Below are 24,364 nucleotides of genomic sequence, written 5' to 3' on the forward strand. Positions count from 1 at the left end.
ATCCACTACCTTGGCGTTACAAGCGCCGTGCTCTACCAGCTTTCAACTGTATCTGAAAGGTCTCAGTCAATCATTTACATTTATAATGTATTATTATTATGATACAGTATAAGCAGGCTATAAATATTGGATCACAATCACATTATTTCCTCTTATGCGCAAGAAGGAAAATAAGAAGGAAAATAACAAAACAATTAATAAAAGTTCAATCGACCAGTCCAACTTCTTACACGCTCTGAAAGAAAACCAATTGAACTACCCCACCAAGCTTACCTCTGCTTCTGGATCCATAAAAGGAAGTTATGGATGGAGATTTTCTTTGTAAGCATTGAATGGAGTAAAATATGTCATTTCTAATTTCCCAGTAAAGCTTTTGTTTGAATGTCAGAAACATTTTATGAATACCAATGTATCCTCAATAGGAATTCAATTTATTTACGAAAGAAAAGGTCAAGCCATTGGAAAGTTTAACCTCTACCGGATCGGTGTCCCGCATACGGGACGGTTGAGCTAACGTGCGCTAATGTGATTAGAATGACTGTTGTAAGTAACAGCACATTTTCCAGGACATAGACATGTCATATGGGCAGAAAGCTTAAATTCTTGTTAATCTGCACTGTCCAATTTACAATAGCTATTACAGTGAAAAAAAAACATGCTATTGTTTGAAGAGAGTGCACTTAACAACAAACAACTTATCACGGCAACTGGTTTAATACATTCACCTCTGAAGGTAAATAATGTACTTACATTCAGTAATCTTGTGATTTGTCATCCTGAGGGTCCCAGAGATAAAATGTAGCATAGTTTTGTTTGATAAAATCCATTTTTATATTCAAATGTAGGAACTGGGTTCTACAGTTGGAACCCTTCCTGTCTCTGGCTCCACACCCACACCACCCGGCCATCTAGATGTGTGAAAGTTAGTGTATAAACAAACGATCCATCATCTATGACATTCCTGGGAGTGTGTAAACTTACATTATATATTACCATATCATTTTTGTATGTTCTCTGTAGTTATGTACTTGAAAATGTATCAATTGACCAATTCGGCACATTTGGGCAGACTTGATACAAAATAGTCCAGTATTGCAACGCTTCTCTTGATCAATCTGAAACTTTGCACACACACTGCTGCCATCTAGTGGCGAAAATCTAAATTGCGCCTAAACTGCAATATTATATTGTGGCCTTTCTCTTGCATTTCAAAGATGATGGAACAAAAAATTATCTTTTACTAGCTCTGTGTTATATTCTCCTACATTAATTTCACATTTCCACAAACTTCAAAGTGTTTCCTTTCAAATGGTATCAAGAATATGCATATCCTTGCTTCCGGTCCTGAGCTACAGGCAGTTAGATTTGGGTATGTCATTTTAGGTGAAAATTGAAAAAAAGGGTTGCGTTGTTTGCTCTATAACCTGTTAGTTCATATGCCTTACGACCGTGATACAGTGAGGGAAAAAAGTATTTGATCCCCTTCTGATTTTGTACGTTTGCCACTGACAAAGAAATGATCAGTCTATAATTTTAATGGTAGGTTTATTTGAACAGTGAGAGACAGAATAACAACAAAAAAATCCAGAAAAACGCATGTCAAAAATGTTATAAATTGATTTTCATTTTAATGTGGGAAATAAGTATTTTACCCCCTCTCAATCAGAAAGATTTCTGGCTCCCAGGTGTCTTTTATACAGTTAATGAGCTGAGATTAGGAGCACACTCTTAAAGGGAGTGCTCCTAATCTCAGCTTGTTACCTGTATAAAAGACACCTGTCCACAGAAGCAATCAATCAATCAGATTCCAAACTCTCCACCATGGCCAAGACCAAAGAGCTCTCCAAGGATGTCAGGGACAAGATTGTAGACCTACACAAGGCTGGAATGGGCTACAAGACCATCGCCAAGCAGCTTGGTGAGAAGGTGACAACAGTTGGTGCGATTATTCGCAAATGGAAGAAACACAAAAGAACTGTCAATCTCCCTCGGCCTGGGGCTCCATGCAAGATCTCACCTCTTGGAGTTGCAATGATCATGAGAACGGCAAGGAATCAGCCCAGAACTACACGGGAGGATCTTGTCAATGACCTCAAGGCAGCTGGGACCATAGTCACCAAGAAAACAATTGGTAACACACTACGCTGTGAAGGACTGAAATCCTGCAGCGCCCGCAAGGTCCCCCTGCTCAAGAAAGCACATATACAGGCCCGTCTGAAGTTTGCCAATGAACATCTGAATGATTCAGAGGAGAACTGGGTGAAAGTGTTGTGGTCAGATGAGACAAAAATCGAGCTCTTTGGCATCAACTCAACTCGCCGTGTTTGGAAGAGGAGGAATGCTGCCTATGACCCCAAGAACAGCATCCCCACCGTCAAACATGGAGGTGGAAACATTATGCTTTGGGGGTGTTTTTCTGCTAAGGGGACAGGACAACTTCAAAGGGACGATGGACGGGGCCATGTAATGTCAAATCTTGGGTGAGAACCTCCTTCCCTCAGCCAGGGCATTGAAAATGGGTTGTGGATGGGTATTCCAGCATGACAATGACCCAAAACACACGGCCAAGGCAACAAAGGAGTGGCTCAAGAAGAAGCACATTAAGGTCCTGGAGTGGCCTAGCCAGTCTCCAGACCTTAATCCCATAGAAAATCTGTGGAGGGAGCTGAAGGTTCGAGTTGCCAAACATCAGCCTCGAAACCTTAATGACTTGGAGAAGATCTGCAAAGAGGAGTGGGACAAAATCCCTCCTGAGATGTGTGCAAACCTGGTGGCCAACTACAAGAAACGTCTGACCTCTGTGATTGCCAACAAGGGTTTTGCCACCAAGTACTAAGTCATGTTTTGCAGAGGGGTCAAATACTTATTTCCCTCATTAAAATGCAAATCAATTTATAACATTTTTGACATGCGTTTTTCTGGATTTCTTTGTTGTTATTCTGTCTCTCACTGTTCAAATAAACCTACCATTAAAATTATAGACTGATCATGTCTTTGTCAGTGGGCAAATGTACAAAATCAGCAGGGGATCAAATACCTTTTTCCCTCCCTGTATAGAAGCCTAAGACTGAGACAATAAGAAGACAGTGGCAGAATAAATTAAACCACACCTTTGTTTCATCACAAAACCGGAGAGCAACCTCTGTCCAAAGAGTTACATGACCTACAGCATGGTCAAGAAAGTTAATGTTTCTGACTACTAAACAACTATTGATTTAGAACCATGGAGAGTTACTGCAAGTCGCAAACAAAACAGAAGCTGCCGCCACTATTCCAGCACCATTTCAACTTCAATATCACCAAATCACCTATGCTTAATCTAATACAGTGACAACTAAAAGATACGAAAAACTATTTATTCCAATCAACATAAGCTAAATATGATGTGGCTGTCCATGGTTCTGATTTGTGTGTGTGTGTATATGTGTGCGTTCGTGCAAGTAGAAAAAACATGTTGACTCACCCTACTTTTAAAGAAACGCCAATGCCATCCTCCTCTCTTTCATGCTGACGAAACGGTCTATGAGTGTCATACAGTACACGCTTTTATTTTTTGTTGTCCGAGGCTACCTGGCTAAATACTTGCTCACTAGCCTAACTTCCTTTTCATAGCTAGTTAACATTAGCCTTCTACATAATAGCTACATGTTAAACTTCCATCCTCTCAGGCCAGGGGCACAATGTATTTTATGGTTGGATCATAATCGGTGTTAAAATCATTGGCCAGTACGGAGAATTATGTAAAACCAAGTCCAAATCCCTATCTCCATCCATGGCTAATTTAGGAAACGGCCAATTTTAGCTAGCTGGCTAGCCACAGGAGTACAACAACACAATGAGATGCAACAATTCAATGACCTATTTCTTTGTGATAGGAGTGAAGCCAGACGCTTTTTTCTGGTGTGCCAGAACCATTCACAGTTGCGCTCACTCAGTTTAGCTCAACGCTGATTGGCTATTATTTTATACTTTTTTATCAAGGGAGGCCAAATGCTCGCTGGCTTCCCTTACGTTCAATACTATGTGCGGCAACAATGTCATACTCTTTATGACCAGACAGCATCAGATAGATGGCCTACACATTCAGAAACAGAGGGGCGCTGTTTCGCTCGTTCAGATGCTTTCTCCGGTGAGATACATTCAGCCTCTTGCGAATTGAAGGAAAATTATGAAAACACAGAGACGAAAGATAAGTTATTTTATGTTTTTTGGGGAAGCCTGGCTTCCCTTGGCATCCATGAATACACGCCACTGGATACACATTACATTGATACTTCGTATATATGCTGAACAAAAATATAGTTACAGTTCATATAAGGAAATCAACCAATTGAAATAAATTCATTAGGCCCTAATCTATGGATTTCACATGACAGGGCAAGGGAGCAGCCATGGGTGGGCCTGGGAGGGCATAGGCCCACCCACTTGGGAGCCAGGCCCACCCAATGGGGAGGCAGGCCCAGCCAATCAGAATGAGTTTTACCCCACAAAAGGGCTTTATTACAGACAGAAATACTCCTCAGCACCCCCTTAGACGATCCCGCAGGTGAAGAAGCCGGATGTGGAGGTCCTGGGCTGGCGTGGTTACACGTGGTCTGCGGTTGTGAGGCTGGTTGGACGTTCTGCCAAATTCTCTAAAACAACGTTGGAGGCGGCTTATGGTAGAGAAATGAACATTCAATTATCTGGCAACAGCTCTGGTGGTCATTCCTGCAGTCAGCATGCCAATTGCATGCTCCCTCAACTTGAAACATCTGTGATATTGTGTTTTGTGATAAAACGGCACATTTTAGTGGCCTTTTATTGTCCCCTGCACAAGGTGCACCTGTGTAATGATCATGCTGTTTAATCAGCTTCTTGATATGCCACACCTGTCAGGTGGATGGATTATCTTGAGAAATGCTCACTAACAGGGATGTAAACAAATGTGTGATCAACATTTTAGAGAAATAAGCTTTTCATGCATATGGAAAAGGTCTGGGATCTTTTATTTCAGTTCATGAAACATTGGACCAACACTTTACATGTTGTGTTTATATTTTTGTTCAGTGTATATATATATATATATATATATATATATATATATATGTGCATCAGAAGTGCCTTTTTGAAAGCAAGGCATACAATACATGAAAGCTTATATGGAGAGTAAGTGCACCTCCATAGGGGCTCTTTGAGTTAACTTTGTCCTCTAAACTGACAGAACTTTCTGGTTAAAGTGCCGATTTTGCACATGTTAGTATTCAGTAAATGTATCACGCCGTTATAAGTTGTTTGGTCCTGGGGGGCTTGATCAAAGACAGTCAGTTAGTGTTTTGTTGTTTAAATGTTGGGTCTGTGGTATGAACAAACATTCGCCTCTCCCTGGGCCTAACTCGGTGGAGTGTGAGTGCTCTTGTCGTCAGCCGACCACCTGCTTTTGTCAGACAGTCCGACGGGTTCCAACATGGCTGCCACCCGCAGCCCTCTCCCTTCTCTGATAGACAGAACAAAGGGCACATTTGCTAAATGTTTGCAAAATGTCGCTCTTTGGTTGGAAGGCCTGAGTCGATGATGTGAAACCTGTTTTTGCTTTCAATCGATGATGTGAAGAGGGTATACAGTGCATTCGGAAAGTATTCAGACCCCTTCCCTTTTTCCACATTTTGTTATGTTATATCTTTATTCTAAAATTAATTAAATTATTTGTTTTCATCATTGATCTACACACAATACTCCATAATGACAAAGAGAAAACAGATTTTTAGAAATGTTTGCTAATTTATTACAAATAAAAAACATATCATATTTACATAAGTATTCAGACCCTTTGCTATAAGACTCGAAATTGAGCTCAGGTGCATCCTGTTTCCATTGATCATCCTTGAGATGTTTCTACAACTTGATTGGAGTCCACCTGTGGTAAATACAATTGATTGGACATGATTTGGAAAGGCACACACCTGTCTATATAAGGTCCCACAGTTGACAGTGCATGTCAGAGCAAAAACCAAGCCTTGAGGTCGAAGGAATTGTCCGTAGAGCTATGAGACAGGATTGTGTCGAGGCACAGATCTGGGGAAGGGTACCAAAACATTTCTGCAGCATTGAAGGTCCCCAAGAACACAGTGGCCCCCATCATTCTTAAATGGAAGAAGTTTGGAACCACCAAGACTCTTCCTAGAGCTGGCTGCCCGGCCAAACTGAGCAATCGGGGGAGAAGGGCCTTGGTCAGGGAGGTGACCAAGAACCTGAGGGTCACTCTGACAGAGCTCCAGAGTTCCTCTGTGGAGATGGGAAAACCTTCCAGAAGGACAACCATCTCTGCAGCACTCCACCAATCAGGCCTTTTTGGTAGAGTTGCCAGAGGGAAGCCACTCCTCAGGAAAAGGCACATGACAACCCGCTTGGAGTTTGCTAAAAGGCACCTAAAGGACTCTCCGACCATGAGAAACAAGATTCTCTGGTCTGATGAAACCAAGACTGAACTCTTTGGCCTGAATGCCAAACGTCACATCTGAAGGAAACCTGGCACCATCCCTACAGTGAAGCATGGTGTTTTTCAAAGTACAGAGGGATCCTTGATGAAAACCTGCTCCAGAGCGCTCAGGACCTCAGACTGGGGGCGAAGGTTCACCTTCCAAAAGGACAACAACCCTAAGCACACAGCCAAGACAACACAGGAGTGGCTTCGGGACTCTGAATGTCCTTGAGTGGCCCAACCAGAGCCCGGACCTGAACCCGATCAAACATCTCTGGAGAGACCTGAAAATAGCTGTGCAGCGACACTCCCCATCCAACCTGACAGAGCTTGAGAGGATCTGCAGAGAACAATGGGAGAGACTCCCGAAATACAGGTGTGCTAAGCTTGTAGCGTCATACCCAAGAAGATTTGAGGCTGTAATCGCTGCCAAAGGTGCATCAACAAAGTACTGAGTAAAGGGTCTGAATACTTATGTAAATGTCATTTTTTAGTAGTTTTTTAATGAATTTGAAAACATTTCTAAAAACCTGTTTTTGCTTTGTCATTATGGGATATTGTGTGTAGATTGATGAGGGAAAAAAACGATGTAATACATTTTAGTGTAAGGCTGTAACGTAACAAAATGTGGAAAAAGTCAAGGGGTCTGAATACTTTCCGAATGCACTGTACGTGATCAGGGCTTACAGCACTATGATAAACTATACTTTATCAACTTCAATGTTGTTATCTCCAACTCAAGCTTTGATAACTTGGCTCAGACAATAAAACTACTTTTCAAGCAAAAAAAATAACCCGTTGTCCGAAAGGTGGGAATCATTTCTATCAAAATGAAAAACAGTACATTTACACCCACCTTCTAATCTATTAAATAATGAACCAGATGGCAATTACAGTAATAGTCAATGGCTGTCTAAGAAAGTGTTAGAGAGCATTGCATCCCAATGCCAACATAAAGAATAAAGTAATGAGTAACAAATGTCTACTTTATTTATGTGATGGATGGATGTAACAGTGGTTACTTATACTACAGATTAAAGTTATCAAGAGCAGCCAAGTATTCTATGAGGGACTTTTCTATGTGTCTAAATGGATGTCTAAATAATCTGTCGCTCTGTCGCTCTCTCTCTCTGTCTCTCTCTGTCTCTCTGTCTCTCTGTCGCTCTGTCTCTCTGTCGCTCTCTCTCTCTGTCTCTCTCTGTCTCTCTGTCTCTCTGTCGCTCTGTCGCTCTGTCTCTCTCACCTTCTCCCCTTCTAGCTCAGAACTGTTCGGGCCTGAGGACGTGTGGCCAGTGTTTGGATCAGGCAGAGTGTGGCTGGTGTGGAGACCCCACTAACACAGGGAAGGGCCAGTGTATGGAAGGGTCATACCGCGGGCCCATGAAAAGCCCCTCCAGACAGACCAGAGACAGGGAGAGGGACAGAGACATGGTGCTGGAGCCTGGTCTGTGCCCCAGAGATAAAGGGTTCGACTGGGCCTACATCCACTGCCCTGGTGAGTCAACACACACACACACACACACACTGACAGAGAGAGCGAGAGAGACACGTCATGTAGCATATCAATACAACCATAAATGCACAAAAACACATTCACATGTTTACCACATGTTGTATTCCATCCCTTGCCTTCACACTTAAAGCTATACACCCCCTCCACACACTTAAAGCTATACACCCCCTCCACACACTTAAAGCTATACACCCCCTCCACACACTTAAAGCTATACACCCCCTCCACACACTTAAAGCTATACACCCCCTCCACACACTTAAAGCTATACACCCCCTCCACACACTTAAAGCTATACACCCCCTCCACACACTCAGACACATCCAAACACTATTGGTTCTCTCTCCCTCCCTTTCCTCAGCCTGTCAGTGTAACGGCCACAGTACGTGTGTCAACGGCAGTGCTTGTGAGCAGTGCAGGAACTTGACCACCGGACCGCAGTGCCAGACCTGCATGCCTGGTTACCATGGCGACCCCACTAACGGCGGGAAGTGCCAGGGTAAGTACAGTGATGGGTGCAGTGCACCAGAGGGGACTGGAGGGGCCAGTGTTTAAAGGCTTTGGCTCTGAGATATGTGCGTCCTCTGAGAAGCAGACTGTTGTGTGTTTGAACAACTGTAGAGCCGGAAAACGACACATGTATTTCTGACCGTGTTGAAAGATGCAGTAGACAGGCGCTTCAGAGTTCTATCAACCCTGTCCAGTCCTGTGGTTAAGATTGTTATGAAACCCTGATCCGGTCCATCCACAACACTATCACTCGGAATCTCTCAATGTGTAAGAGACAGACGGAGCAATAGGAGTGGGGAAAAAAACTGAGAGAGGGGAGAAACGGATGAAAGATAGAGAAATGGAGACTATGATAGTGGGATAGAAAGAAAGAGTAGGAGAAAGAGAGTGAGTGAGCGTGAGAGAGAGGAAGGTGTCATGACATAATTCTCCTGCTGACAGCGTTTTCCCCGCTTGGCGCACGACATTAAATCTCTCTTAATCATTTTCTTATATCTTGGAGTTGACTGGCAGCGAGCACGTTTGATAGATGCTCTCCTCTCTCACACGCCCTCTCTCCTCCCCTCTGTCTTTCCTCCCTCCATCACCCTCCCTCCCTCTAACAGGATTAACGCTGTCATGATTGAATGCAATTTATTGACTACCGTCCGTCATATATATACACACCTCCCCACCAGGGCTGCTTGTTTACCAGGCTGACTCCTGAGGACTGTGCCTATAGAGGCTGTTTCACTCCTCAGTCTTACAGAATAGATAGATTTACCTGGACCTTAAGTCACTGATCTGATCCTTGAGAGAGGTAGAGGGAGAGGGGGCTAGAGAATCATTAAGGTAAAATATGAGGAGCTCAGAGCTGCCCTTGGAGATGGTAAGAATGGAAAATAGAAGGATGGGGGAGTTGGAGGAGGAGAGATTTCCCAGTCTGGTGTCCCTGTGACAGATGAAGAGTTGACCTTGTACAATGTGAGAGGGGGCTGTGTGTGTGTGTGTGTGTTTGAAGGAGTGTGTTTTCACGTATTTATGTGGTGAGGAGAATAGCCCTCCAAGTCTATCACTGACAGGTTCACCTTGTAAAGACACTGAAACCGTCTGCTCATCCTGTCCAGCCTAACCCAGCCCAGTCTAGCTTGGCTTGACTTGCTGCAGCAGACCTCTCTCTGGGGCTTAGAGTACTGAGAGCATGTCAATTGACTTTTGAAAGAAAGACCAGCCTTGTGACATGACATGTTGTGTAGGGGTTGGAGAGGTGATTTGAATTGGTGAGGGAATTTACTGTACAAGACCAAAACCTACAATACCAGACACCTTCTGTTGGCTACGATACCAAAACAAAGTAAGACAGCCAGTGTTGCTGGAGCTACAGTAAACCTGGTTGATGCAATGTGCCACGGTAAGCGTTTGGTAGCAATGACGGATCTGTTTCTCCTTAAAGTTGTAGTAGTACTTGTGTAACACTCTTCTGAAAACTTCTGGCTGGCAGCTTAATAAGTCTGACTTGAAGTGTGTTTTTTTTCCACTAACTGCGCTGTAGGCATACAGTCACACAAAAGTCATACAGGGAGCCCCAGCAAGCTGTTGGTCTTTCACTTTCTTTCTCTCTCTCCTCCTCTCTCTCTCCTCCTCTCTCTCCCTCTCCCTCTCTCTCCTCCTCTCTCTCCTCCTCTCTCCTCCTCTTCCTCGCTCTCCTCCTCTCTCTCTCCTCCTCTCCCTTTCACTCCTCTCTCTCACTCTTCCCCTCTCTCACTCCTCCTCTCCCTCTCTCTCCTCTTCTCCTTCTCTCACTCTCCTCTCCCTCTCCTCCTGTCCCTCCCTTTCTTCCTCCTTCTTGCATAAAGGCAGCACTGCAGAGTTCAATTAAAATGCTGTTTATTGCTTTTGGAGACGGCATGCTGTGCTAGCCTGGTGAATTCCATTATAGGCTCTTGGTAGAGCCACCTAGTCCTCCACAGGCCCCGTCTTTACACGTGACCAACCTGCCTGTCTGTCTCTCTCGCTTTCTGTCTGTCTGCCTATCTGTCTTGGTGTCTGTCCATCTGTCTGTCTGCCTATCTGTCTTGGTGTCTGTCCATCTGTCTGTCTTGGTGTCTGTCTGTCTTGATGTCTGTCTGTCTTGGTGTCTGTCTACCTGTCTGTCTTTTAGTTTCTCTGTCTCTCTTTCTGCCTGTTTAAACAGTTTGTTTGTTTAATGGTCTCCAAACCTGAATTGATTGTTGTTTTTTGTTGTTGTGGTTTCGTGCTCTCAATGATGCCTCCTTAGGGTATTCATAAACTCCTTTTGTGTTGTTGTTTGCTTGCCATCTAACCTTCCCTCTAACCTTTCACATCTCACAGTGTCCCCCCAACCACTGAGCTCTCATGCAGAATTGTCTTATTGCCTTTCATAAATGTTGCATGCAGGAGTAGCCTACTTCACCACCCTTTCCCCCTCTTTCTAGACTTTTTGGTTCTCTCTTTCTCCCACTCTCTCTGTCTTTCTCTTTCTCTCTGTCTCTTTCAAAACACATACACATGCGCGCGCACACACACACATACACACACACATAAACATCCTCTGGCAGTGCCTTGGTGGGGTATAAATGAGTGTCTGTCATGTTCAGTGTGGGAGGATGCTGTTGTGTGTAAATCCATGAACAGCCAGCTCCTATTTATCCTGAAGTGAGAGGGAGGGAGTAGACAGCATCACAGCTTTTCGTGTGTGTGTGTGTGTGTGTGTGTGTGTGTGTGTGTGCCTGTCTGTGTGTGTGCACATACTCTACCAGAGGGAGGTGAGCATGGGCCTCTGTCATCAGGACCTCAGCTCAGCACAGGGCTCTGTCCTCTGTCCTGCTCACCCATTCTGATGGATTAGACAGTCGCCGCTGTTCCAGAGATGTAGGTGCTCTGGTGCCTCTGTAAAATAGTCCACTGACTAGGCACCCACTGTGCCCCCCCGAGGATCTCCCATCAGTAAGCACTATGTAGGTGTGTTTTGTTTGTGTGTGTGTGAACAGATGTAAAGTGTGTTTTAAAATGTATATACAGTGAGGGGGAAAAAGTATTTGATCCCCTGCTGATTTTGTACGTTTGCCCACTGACAAAGACATTATCAGTCTATAATTTTAATGGTAGGTTTATTTGAACAGTGAGAGACAGAATAACAACAACAAAATCCAGAAAAACGCATGTCAAAAATGTTATAAATTGATTTGCATTTTAATGAGGGAAATAGGTATTTGACCCCTCTGCAAAACATGACTTCTTGTAGTTTGCCACCAGGTTTGCACACATCTCAGGAGGGATTTTGTCCCATTCCTCTTTGCAGATCTTCTCCAAATCATTAAGGTTTTGAGGCTGACGTTTGGCAACTCAAACCTTCAGCTCCCTCAACAGATTTTCTATGGGATTAACGTCTGGAGACTGGCTAGGCCACTCCAGGACCTTAATGTGCTTCTTCTTGAGCCACTCCTTTGTTGCCTTGGCCGTGTGTTTTGGGTCATTGTCATGCTGGAATACCCATCCACGACCCATTTTCGATGCCCTGGCTGAGGGAAGGAGGTTCTCACTCAAGATTTGACAGTACATGGCCCCGTGCATCGTCCCTTTGATGCGGTGAAACACCCCCAAAGCATAATGTTTCCACCTCCATGTTTGACGGTGGGGATGGTGTTCTTGGGGTCATAGGCAGCATTCCTCCTCCTCCAAACATGGCGAGTTGAGTTGATGCCAAAGAGCTCGATTTTTGTCTCATCTGACCACAACACTTTCACCCAGTTCTCCTCTGAATCATTCAGATGTTCATTGGCAAACTTCAGACGGGCCTGTATATGTGCTTTCTTGAGCAGGGGGACCTTGCGGGCGCTGCAGGATTTCAGTCCTTCACGGCGTAGTGTGTTACCAATTGTTTTCTTGGTGACTATGGTCCCAGCTGCCTTGAGACCATTGACAAGATCCTCCCGTGTAGTTCTGGGCTGATTCCTCACCGTTCTCATGATCATTGCAACTCCACGAGGTGAGATCTTGCATGGTGCCCCAGGCCGAGGGAGATTGACAGTTATTTTGTGTTTCTTCCATTTGCGAATAATCGCACCGACTGTTGTCACCTTCTCACCAAGCTGCTTGGCGATGGTCTTGTAGCCCATTCAAGCCTTGTGTAGGTCTACAATATTGTCCCTGACATCCTTGGAGAGCTCTTTGGTCTTGGCCATGGTGGAGAGTTTGGAATCTGATTGATTGCTTCTGTGGACAGGTGTCTTTTATACAGGTAACAAGCTGAGATTAGGAGCACTCCCTTTAAGAGTGTGCTCCTAATCTCAGCTCGTTACCTGTATAAAAGACACCTGGGAGCCAGAAATCTTTCTGATTGAGAGGGGGTCAAATACTTATTTCCCTCATTTAAAATGCAAATCAATTTATAACATTTTTTACATGCGTTTTTCTGGATTTTGTTTTGTTATTCTGTCTCTCACTGTTCATATAAACCTACCATTAAAATTATAGACTGATCATTTCTTTGTCAGTGGGCAAACGTACAAAATCAGCAGGGGATCAAATACTTTTTTCCCTCACTGTAAGTGCATAGGTGGTTGTATGTGTATGTTTGAGTCAGTATACATACTGTATCAGGGTTTCCGTTATGAAAGAATTTACCAGACATTTGAGAAATTTACCGGACCCATATGTATTGGGCATGTAACCTGATTCGGGCGTCCACCCACGGTTCTCAGAATGACAGAAATCACATTTAGATTATGATAATTCATCTTAACCGAACATGCAAGTCGAGGATGCAACAATGTACGGTCCTTCTTACCCAATTCCGATGACCACATTTACTTTTCCTCAGCCAACAAGACGAGGAGCCTAATGAACAGCAAAATCACTAGCCTATGTCAATCTACTATCCCCCATAGTAGAAAAGTTTACCAATTCTATTGGTCAGCTTGTCGAGAAAGAAATAGCCTATTCCAAACAGACTCTGGGACAGTTGTGGGTCGATAAATCCCAAATTCATACAACCAGTAGGACTAGGCTACATAATTTTTTTTTAAAGCAATGAGGCTGATGCAACAGATCAGAACATTTATCTTAAAATGTTGATAAACTATTATTTCTTCACATTATAAACACAGCAATGTGCACAAGGCAGTAGACTATGTGTGAATGTTTGTTGCATAATGTAATTAGCAGGAAAACACTGTTGTCAAAAACTAGCAATTTCATGTGACAGAGATTAAAAATATCCGTTAGAAATTTAGAAAGAGGGGAGATCTAATATGCAACAACTTTCATGGGTTGATAATATGACTAGGATTGTGCCTTTGGTTACTGGACAATGAAAGAAAGTTGAAATAGTATCAAATAATTACCTCCACGGATATGGTCTGATTTTGGCTAGGCTACTTTGAAGCAAGAAAAGACATGCCTCATAATATGTAGTAAAACGTTCAGGTTTCCAACAATTAAGTATATGTTTTCTAAATGCATACTGCCTCCAGCTCATTGCAAAGGGGTGTGTGACGCGCTGATGAAGCCTGCCTTCCGTTGCCTATACATTTGCTGTTTGAGATGCCGTAGCAGCAGCTCTCGCGCTGTCTGACAGATTTTCTGCTCAAAGTGTCTGTATCTGTGTGATGTACGCGTGTGATAAATAAGATAGGCCTACATATACACACGTGGCAATTTAATTCCACAAAATTATGCAAATGTACCTATATTATATGTACAAATCTGTAGTGTGTGTGTACCTGCTTCATGAAGGCCGATGGCGATAAGGCACCCTTCCCAGCAGCCTCAGCGGTATCCAGTCATCACCCCTTCAGCGGCCCTATTTCTGGCCACAGGCATGCATGCATGGATGCATGCAGGCACAGACACAGACACACACACTCACACTCACACACTTAGGGCTCTGATCTGGCACCTACTGCCTTAAAAGTACATTAAAGTTCAGCTATAGGATTACATACCTGTTACTGAACAAGCTGAAATGTGGAGTGGTGGAAGTTTAATTATTATGCGTCTCATTACCGTGTTAAACCCCAAGTCAACTTCAACAGACACATCAACTTAAGAATGATGCCCTGCTATTAAACACTGATCTGCTGAGTGTGGAGAGTAGGCCTGCATGTCACTAACTCTGCCCCCTCTACACTGTATATTCAAGACAAAGATGTCAGTGGTCACAAGCCTTTATCTACCGTCATAACCCTTAACCTTACAAGATCATTAAGGCCAGAATAGCAAGTCCCTTTTTATCTAAAACTGCCGCGACTCCTCACAATCTAACCAAGGCAAGATGAAAGACAGAACCCAACCCTCTTTAGCAGAAAATAATTAGTTCTCAGAAGAGATGGGTTCACGCTATGCATTGAATAGCTATAGCCTATACAACCGGGCTTTAGAGAGACGTATTTACATTTACATTTTAGTCATTTAGCAGACACTCTTATCCAGAGCGACTTACAGTTAGTTACGTGCTAAATACACTGCTCAAAAAAATAAAGGGAACACTTAAACAACACAATGTAACTCCAAGTCAATCACACTTCTGTGAAATCAAACTGTCCACTTAGGAAGCAACACTGATTGACAATAAATTTCACATGCTGTTGTGCAAATGGAATAGACAACAGGTGGAAATTATAGGCAATTAGCAAGACACCCCCAATAAAGGACTGGTTTTGCAGGTGGTGACCACAGACTACTTCTCAGTTCCTATGCTTCCTGGCTGATGTTTTGGTCACTTTTGAATGCTGGCGGTGCTTTCACTCTAGTGGTAGCATGAGACGGAGTCTACAACCCACACAAGTGGCTCAGGTAGTGCAGCTCATCCAGGATGGCACATCAATGCGAGCTGTGGCAAGAAGGTTTGCTGTGTCTGTCAGCGTAGTGTCCAGAGCATGGAGGCGCTACCAGGAAAGGCCAGTACATCAGGAGACGTGGAGGAGGCCGTAGGAGGGCAACAACCCAGCAGCAGGACTGCTACCTCCGCCTTTGTGCAAGGAGGAGCAGGAGGAGCACTGCCAGAGCCCTGCAAAATGACCTCCAGCAGGACACAAATGTGCATGTGTCTGCTCAAACGGTCAGAAACAGACTCCATGAGGGTGGTATGAGGGCCCGACGTCCACAGGGTGGGGGTTGTGCTTACAGCCCAACACCGTGCAGGACGTTTGGCATTTGCCAGAGAACACCAAGATTGGCAAATTCGCCACTGGCGCCCTGTGCTCTTCACAGATGAAAGCAGGTTCACACTGAGCACATGTGACAGACGTGACAGAGTCTGGAGACGCCGTGGAGAACGTTCTGCTGCCTGCAACATCCTCCAGCATGACCGGTTTGGCGGTGGGTCAGTCATGGTGTGGGGTGGCATTTCTTTGGTGGGCCGCACAGCCCTCCATGTGCTCGCCAGAGGTAGCCTGACTGCCATTAGGTACCGAGATGAGATCCTCAGACCCCTTGTGAGACCATATGCTGGTGCGGTTGGCCCTGGGTTCCTCCTAATGCAAGACAATGCTAGACATGTGGCTGGAGTGTGTCAGCAGTTCCTGCAAGAGGAAGGCATTGATGCTATGGACTGGCCCGCCCGTTCCCCAGACGTGAATCCAATTGAGCACATCTGGGACATCATGTCTCGCTCCATCCACCAACGCCACGTTGCACCACAGACTGTCCAGGAGTTGGCGGATGCTTTAGTCCAGGTCTGGGAGGAGATCCCTCAGGACACCATCCGCCACCTCATCATGAGCATGCCCAGGCGTTGTAGGGAGGTCATACAGGCACGTGGAGGCCACACACACAACTGAGCCTCATTTTGACTTGTTTTAAGGACATTATATCAAAGTTGGATCAGCCTGTAGTGTGGTTTTCCACTTTAATTTTGAGGGTGACTCCAAATCCAGACCTCCATGGGTTGATAAATTTGATTTCCATTGATAATTTTTGTGTGATTTTGTTGTCAGCACATTCAACTATGTAAAGAAAAAAGTATTTAATAAGATTATTTCATTCATTCAGATCTAGGATGTGTTATTTTAGTGTTCCCTTTATTTTTTTGAGCAGTGTATATTCTGAGGGTGAGGAAAGGCATTGCTGCTATTTAGCACCACTCCTGTCTGCTTCTAACTTTCTGTTGAAGAAAAAACTGTAACATAGACCCTCAGAATAAATTAGAGGAAAAACAAAAAGAAATGAGGAAACTTATTCAAGAAAAATCAAGTGTAATATATTATAAAAATAAAGCAAACTGGATGGAATATGGGGAAAAATGCACCAAATTCTTTTTTAGTCTTCAACATAGGAATGCTACCAAAAATAATTTTATGAAACTGGTTACAATTGATGGAGTCACCCATGATTCACCAAATGATATTTTGAAGGAGGAAACAAAGTACTTTAAGCATATGTTTTTGTTTCAGTCGCCTCCATCTCCTCTAACTGAAGCTAATTGTAGAGATTTTTTTTTATTGATAATGTAAAATTAACAGCCATACAGAAAGACTAATGTGAAGGTGAAATTACAGAGGAGGAACTTCTGGATGCAATTAAAGACTTTAAGTCCGGGAAAACTCCAGGGTTGGATGGCATACCAGTCGAGGTATACCAAACCGTTTTTGATATACTAAGAGGACCGTTATCAGCATGTTTTAACCACTCCTATGTAAATGGTAGATTATCAGACACTCAAGAAGAAGGTCTGATTTTCATTATTACTGAAACAGGATACAAGCGGAAAAAATAAAGATCCAGTCCATTAAAAAAAATTGGAGGCCCCTTACACAAAAATTCTAGCAAAATGTATAGCGCATAGAATTAAAAAGGTATTGTCGGACATTATTCATTCTAATCAGACAGGTTTTTTACATGGAAGATACATTGGAGATAATATAAGGCAAGTACTGGAAACAATAGAACACTATGGAAAATCTGGGAAACTAGGCCTGCTATTCATAGCAGACTTCGAAAAGGCATTTGATAAAGTACGACTGGGGTTTATGTATAAATGCCTGGTGCATTTCAATTTAGGAGAATCTCTTATAAAATGGGTCAAAATCATGTATAGTAACCCTAGGTGGAAAATAGTAAATAATGGTTATTTCTCAGAAAGTTTTAAACTGTCAAGAGGAGTGAAACAAGGTTGTCCACTATCGGCATATCTATTTATTATGGCCATCGAGATTATTTTATTAATTTTTTTGTGATCCAATTTACATTTTTTGTCATTTAGCAGATACTCTTATCCAGAGCGACTTACAATTAGTGAGTGCATACCTTTTTCATACTGCCCCACCATGAGATGTTAGCTATTAAAATCAGATCAAACAATAATATCAAGGGATTAGAAATCCAGGGTTTAAAAACAAAGGTGTCATTGTACGCTGATGATTCATGTTTTCTTTTAAATCCACAACTAGAATCCCTCCACAGCCTCATAGAGGATCTAGATACATTTTCTAAACTCTCTGGATTACAACCAAATTATGACAAATGTACTATATAACGTATTGGATCACTAAAAAATAAAAATGTTACATTACCATGTAGTTTACCAATAAAATAGTCTGATGGTGATGTGGATATACTCGGAATACATATCCAAAAGGAAATAAATGATCTCACTCCAATACATTTTAATAGAAAGTTTGCAAAAATAGATAAGATCTTGCTACCATGGAAAGGTAAATACCTGTCAATTTGTGGAAAAATCACCCTGATTAACTCTTTAGTATTATCCAAGTTTACCTATTTGCTTATGGTCTTGCTTACGCCTAGCGAACAGTTTTTTAAATTATATGAACAAATAATATTCAATTTTATTTGGAACGGCAAGCCAGACAAAATTAAACGGGCCAATTTATATAATGAATATTAATTTGGAGGACAGAAATGATTAAATATTAAAGCATTAGACCTATCACTAAAAGCTTCAATCATACAAAAGTTATACTTAAATCCGAACTGGTTCTCTAGCAAATTAGTAAGATTGTCTCACCCAATGTTCAAGAATGGCCTTTTTCCCTTTATTCAGATTACAACCTCTCCCTTTCAGTTATTTGAAAAGGAAATCATCTCCCAAATATCACTATTTCTAAAACAAGCCATATAAAGTTGGTTGCAATTTCAATTTAATCCTCCAGAAACGAAAGAACAAATAATGCAACAAATATTGTGGTTAAACTCAAATATACTAATTGACAAAAAACCTATTTTATTTGACAACATTAAAAAATATATATATAATCTTCATAAATGATATCATCGGTAGGACTGGTGGAGTTATGTCACACATGCAGCTAACAAAAACACATGGAAATGTCTGCTCTACCCAAAATTACAACCAAATAATTGCAGCCTTACCACAAAAATGGAAGAGGAAAGTGGAAGGGGGAGAAAGTAAGGAACTTGTCTGTCGGCCTTGCATTAAAGAACATAATTGGTTAAAGAAAACTGTGATAAATACAAAAGTATACCAGTTTCATTTAAGGACCAAAGGATTGACAGCCGTCCCATATACAGTGGGGAGAACAAGTATTTGATACACTGCCGATTTTGCAGGTTTTCCTACTTACAAAGCATGTAGAGGTCTGTAACCTATTTATCATAGGTACACTTCAACTGTGAGAGACGGAATCCAGAAAATCACATTGTATGATTTTTAAGTAATTAATTTGCATTTTATTGCATGACATAAGTATTTGATCACCTAGCAATCAGTAAGAATTCCGGCTCTCACAGACCTGTTAGTTTTTCTTTAAGAAGCCCTCCTGTTCTCCACTCATTACCTGTATTAACTGCACCTGTTTGAACACGTTACCTGTATAAAAGACACCTGTCCACACACTCAATCAAACAGACTCCAACCTCTCCACAATGGCCAAGACTAGAGAGCTGTGTAAGGACAGGGATAAAATTGTAGACCTGCACAAGGCTGGGATGGGCTACAGGACAATAGGCAAGCAGCTTGGTGGAAGGCAACAACTGTTGGCGCAATTATTAGAAAATGGAAGAAGTTCAAGGTGACGGTCAATCACCCTCGGTCTGGAGCTCCATGCAAGATCTCACCTCGTGGGGCATCAATGATCATGAGGAAGGTGAGGGATCAGCCCAGAACTACATGGCAGGACCTGGTCAATGACCTAAAGAGAGCTGGGACCACAGTCGCAAAGAAAACCATTAGTAACACACTACGCCGTCATGGATTAAAATCCTGCAGCGCACGCAGGGTCCCCCTGCTCAAGCCAGCGCATGTCAAGGCCCGTCTGAAGTTTGCCAATGACCATCTGGATGATCCAGAGGAGGAATGGGAGAAGGTCGTGTAGTCTGATGAGACAAAAATATAGCTTTTTGGTCTAAACTCCACTCGCCGTGTTTGGAGGAAGAAGAAGGATGAGTACAACCCCAAGAACACCATCCCAACCGTGAAGCATGGAGGTGGAAACATCATTCTTTGGGGATGCTTTTCTGCAAAGGGGACAGGACGACTGCACCGTAATGAGGGGAGGATGGATGGGACCATGTATCGCGAGATCTTGGCCAACAACCTCCTTCCTGAAGATGGGTCGTGGCTGGGTCTTCCAGCATGACAACGACCCGAAACACACAGCCAGGGCAACTAAGGAGTGGCTCCGTAAGAAGCATCTCAAGGTCCTGGAGTGGCCTAGCCAGTCTCCAGACCTGAACCCAATAGAACATCTTTGGAGGGAGCTGAAAGTCCGTATTGCCCAGCGACAGCCCCGAAACCTGAAGGATCTGGAGAAGGTCTGTATGGAGGAGTGGGCCAAAATCCCTGCTGCAGTGTGTGCAAACCTGGTCAAGACCTACAGGAAACGTATGATCTCTGTAATTGCAAACAAAGGTTTCTGTACCAAATATTAAGTTCTGCTTTTCTGATGTATCAAATACTTATGTCATGCAATAAAATGCAAATTAATTACTTAAAAATCATACAATGTGATTTTCTGGATTTTTGTTTTAGATTCCGTCTCTCACAGTTGAAGTGTACCTATGATAAAGATTACAGACCGCTACATGCTTTGTAAGTAGGAAAACCTGCAAAATCGGCAGTGTATCAAATACTTGTTCTCCCCACTGTATATAAATAAAACATGGGGGATTGGAAGTGATGCAGACAATTACATTGATGGATGTTACAATCTATCTGCAATATTAAGCTGATCTACCCCCTAAAAAAAAAAAAAGAAAAAAAAAAACTTTCTGTTGAAGATGTTTAATTAGATGGAGAGCTGTAATGGAAACGCCAACGCTCCCATCGGTGCTACCTCCCACACATAGGAGGATCTGGATGTGGAGCTAGACCTGTAATTCCACCCAGACATATGGTAGAGAGCGCTCCTCTGGGCTAGGGGAGAAGCCTACTCGCTCACAGCAGAAATTCATGGATTCTAAAGTGCTTATTGTTGCAAACCGAGCCCGGAAGGTCGTGTGGGTGTACGGCCACTTATTGAGGTTGTGATGTCTATTTTCGTTGTTTATCTAGACACTGTGAAAAAAACACTTGGAAAAGTCTCTGTGTGTGTATGTGGCGGTTTAAATATGTGAGTTTTGTGTGCTTATTCATGATAACATATCACCTGTGTGTTACATTTGATGTGTGCACGTGTCCCGTTTCAAGTAACTTTTTAGGAACTACAATACCGGTCAAAAGTTTTAGAACACCTACTCATTCAAGGGTTTTTCTTTATTTTGACTATTTACTACATTGTAGAATAATAGTGAAGACATCAAAACTATGAAATAACACATATGGAATCATGTAATAACCAAAAAATTGTTAAACAAATCAAAATATATTTTATATTTGAGATTCTTCAAATAGCCACCATTTGCCTTGATGACAGCTTTGCACACTCTTGGCATTCTCTCAACCAGCTTCATGAGGTAGTCACCTGGAATGCATTTCAATTAACAGGTGTGCCTTCTTAAAAGTTAGTTGCAAAAACCATAAAGCGCTATGATGAAACTGGTTCTCATGAGGACCGCCACAGGAATGGAAGACCCAGCGTTACCTGCAGAGGATAAGTTCATTAGTTACCAGCCTCAGAAATTGCAGCCCAAATAAATGCTTCACAGAGTTAAAGTAACAGACACATCTCAACATCAACTGTTCAGAGGAGACTTTGTGAATCAGGCCTTCATGGTCCAATTCACACAGCATGTAGGAGGCGGTGTTGTGGTGTGGGGGTGCTTTGCTGGTGACACTGTCTGTGATTTATTTAGAATTCAAGGCACACTTAACCAGCATGGCTACCACAGCATTCTGCAGCGATACGCCATCCCATCTGGTTTGGGCTTAGTAGGACTATCATTCGTTTTTCAACAGGACAATGACCCAACACACCTCCAGGCTGTGTAACAGCTATTTGACCAAGAAGGAGAGTGATGGAGTGCTGCATCAGATGACCTGGCCTCCACAATCCCCCGACCTCAACCCAATTGAGATGGTTTGGGATGAGTCGGACCGCAGAGTGAAGGAAAAGCAGCCAACAAGTGCTCAGCATATGTGGGAACTCCTTCAAGACTGTTGGAAAAGCATTCCAGGTGAAGCTGGTTGAGAGAATGCGAAGCTGTCATCAGTGTGCAAAGCTGTCATCAAGGCCAAAGGGTGGCTATTTGAAGAATCTCAAATATGAAATATATTTTGATTTGTTTAACACTTTTTTGGTTACTACATGATTCCATATGTGTTATTTCATAGTTTTGATGTCTTCACTATTATTCAACAATGTAGAAAATAGTAAAAATAAAGAAAAACACTTGAATGAGTAGGTGTTCTAAAACTTTTGACCGGCAGTGTATATGCTCAATCACAGTGTGCAGATACGCTAACTTAATTTGACCCTGCTGCTCAAAGCAGGAAAATAATCTTGCAACAACAAGAAATGTGAATTATTATGTGGGTTATAATAATGGACATTTTTGTAGGGGTTGATACACTTTTTGTTAAGTTAAGTCTGAAATTAAGTGGAAATTACAAACTTTAGAGGTCTTTTTAAATCTTGAATACACTACAATCAGTGATGACAGAGTGATCAAATTAAGATAGCAGATCTGAGAGAGGGGATTAGACTAATAGCTTGATAAAAAACAAAAATCTAACAAAAAACAAGGTAATTGATTATTGGCCCTGTTTTCAGACAAAGATCAACATGAGAAGGATCAGATCTGCATGCCCCTCCTCTCTCCATTCCTGTCCATCTCCTCCATATCGTCTTTCTGACATCCTCCATTAGGGCTCACTGGACATCTAGCTGCCCCTCTCAACATGTCATGTAGGCAAAGCTCAGTGACACTTAATCATGTTTAGCCAGGCTTTGTTTGTGATCCACATGGGTTATTAGGTTTACCTTAATCACTGACGGCTTTGTGAAGGTCGTGCTCTTTACCGACAGACCGCTCTACAAATTACCTGTGTGCCGTCTGCCGTGATCTCTTCAAGGTCCTCTGTCAACCGGAAGTAGAGATTTAGTAGGCCTCCATTAAATCAAAAATAAAGAATTGACCCTCACTTTCAGAGAAGCGGGTCGATGCCATAAAGTCAGTCTCTCTGCCAGCGCATACAGTGTTATTATTATTATTATTATTGCTGGTTTTGATTCCATGATTTGATCTTTTTATATAGTACAGTGCATTCTGAAATTATTCAGACTCTTTAACTTTTTCCACATTTTGTTACGTTACAGCCTTATTCTAAAATGGATTCAATTAATTGTTTTCCTCATCAATCTACACACAATACCCCATAATGACAAAGTGAAAACAGATTTTTAGAAATTTTAGCAAATTTATTTACAAAAAAGCCCTGACCTTATTTACATATATATTCAGACCCTTTGCTATGAGACTCGAAATTGAGCTCAGGTGCATTCTGTTTCCATTGATCATCCTTGAGATGTTTCTTCAACTTGATTGGATTCCACCTGTGGTAAATTCAATTGATTGTAAATTATTTGGAAAGGCACACACCTGTCTACATGAGGTCCCACAGTTGACAGTGCATGTCAGAGCAAAAACCAAGCCATGAGGTCGAAGGAATTGTCTGTAGCGCTCCGAGACAGGATGGTGTCGAGGCACAGATCTGGGGAAGGGTACCAAAACATTTCTGCAGCATTGAAGGTCCCCAAGAACACAGTGGCCTCCATCATTCTTAAATGGAAGAAGTTTGAAACCACCAAGACTCTACCTAGAGCTGGCCGCCCTGCCAAACTGAGCAATCGGGGGTGAAGGGCCTTGGTCAGGGAGGTGACCAAGAACCCGATGGTCACTCTGACAGAGCTCCAGTTCCTCTGTGGAGATGGGAGAACCTTCCAGAAGGACAACCATCTCTGCAGCCCTCCACCAATCAGGCCTTTATGGTAGAGTGGCCAGACGGAAACCCCTCCTCAGTAAAAGTTACATGACAGCCCGCTTGGAGTTTGCCAAATGGCACCTAAAGGACTCTCCGACCATGAGAAACAAGATTCTCTGGTCTGATGAAACCAAGATTGAACTCTTTGGCCTGAATGCCATGCGTCACATCTGGAGGAAACCTGGCACCATCCCTACGGTGAAGAATGGTGGTGGCAGCATCATGCTGTGGGGATGTTTTTCAGCGGCAGGGACTGGGAGACTAGTCAGGATCGAGGGAAAGATGAACGGAGCAAAGTACAGAGAGATTCTTGATGAAAACCTGCTCCAGAGCTCTCAGGACCTGTTCACCATCCAACAGTGATAGCGGGGTGTGTGTAGATTGATGAGGGAAAAAAACGAACCCATTTTAGAATAAGGCTATAACGTAACAAAATGTGGAAAAAGTCAAGGGGTCTGAATACTTTCCGAATGAACTGTATATGAGGTGTGTTATGCTGTTGTGCCAACACATCTGTTCAGCAGCACAGAGGAGGATTAAT

The 24,364-nt window shown here is 42.7% G+C and overlaps 1 protein-coding gene across 2 annotated transcripts in view; it reads left to right on the top strand.

The window, feature by feature from the left end:
• The window catches only part of LOC121553711 (attractin-like protein 1), a 332,670-nt gene that overhangs the window by 115,051 nt on the left and 193,255 nt on the right, over window positions 1-24,364 (top strand). For both annotated transcript variants that reach the window (XM_045213019.1, XM_041867035.2), the window contains 2 exons: window positions 7,719-7,955; window positions 8,335-8,472. In XM_045213019.1, the coding sequence (XP_045068954.1) occupies window positions 7,719-7,955; window positions 8,335-8,472 (375 nt within the window). The remainder of the gene's footprint in view (window positions 1-7,718; window positions 7,956-8,334; window positions 8,473-24,364) is intronic.

The sequence above is a fragment of the Coregonus clupeaformis genome, unplaced genomic scaffold, assembly GCF_020615455.1.
Source record: "Coregonus clupeaformis isolate EN_2021a unplaced genomic scaffold, ASM2061545v1 scaf0072, whole genome shotgun sequence".
NCBI lineage: Eukaryota > Metazoa > Chordata > Actinopteri > Salmoniformes > Salmonidae > Coregonus > Coregonus clupeaformis.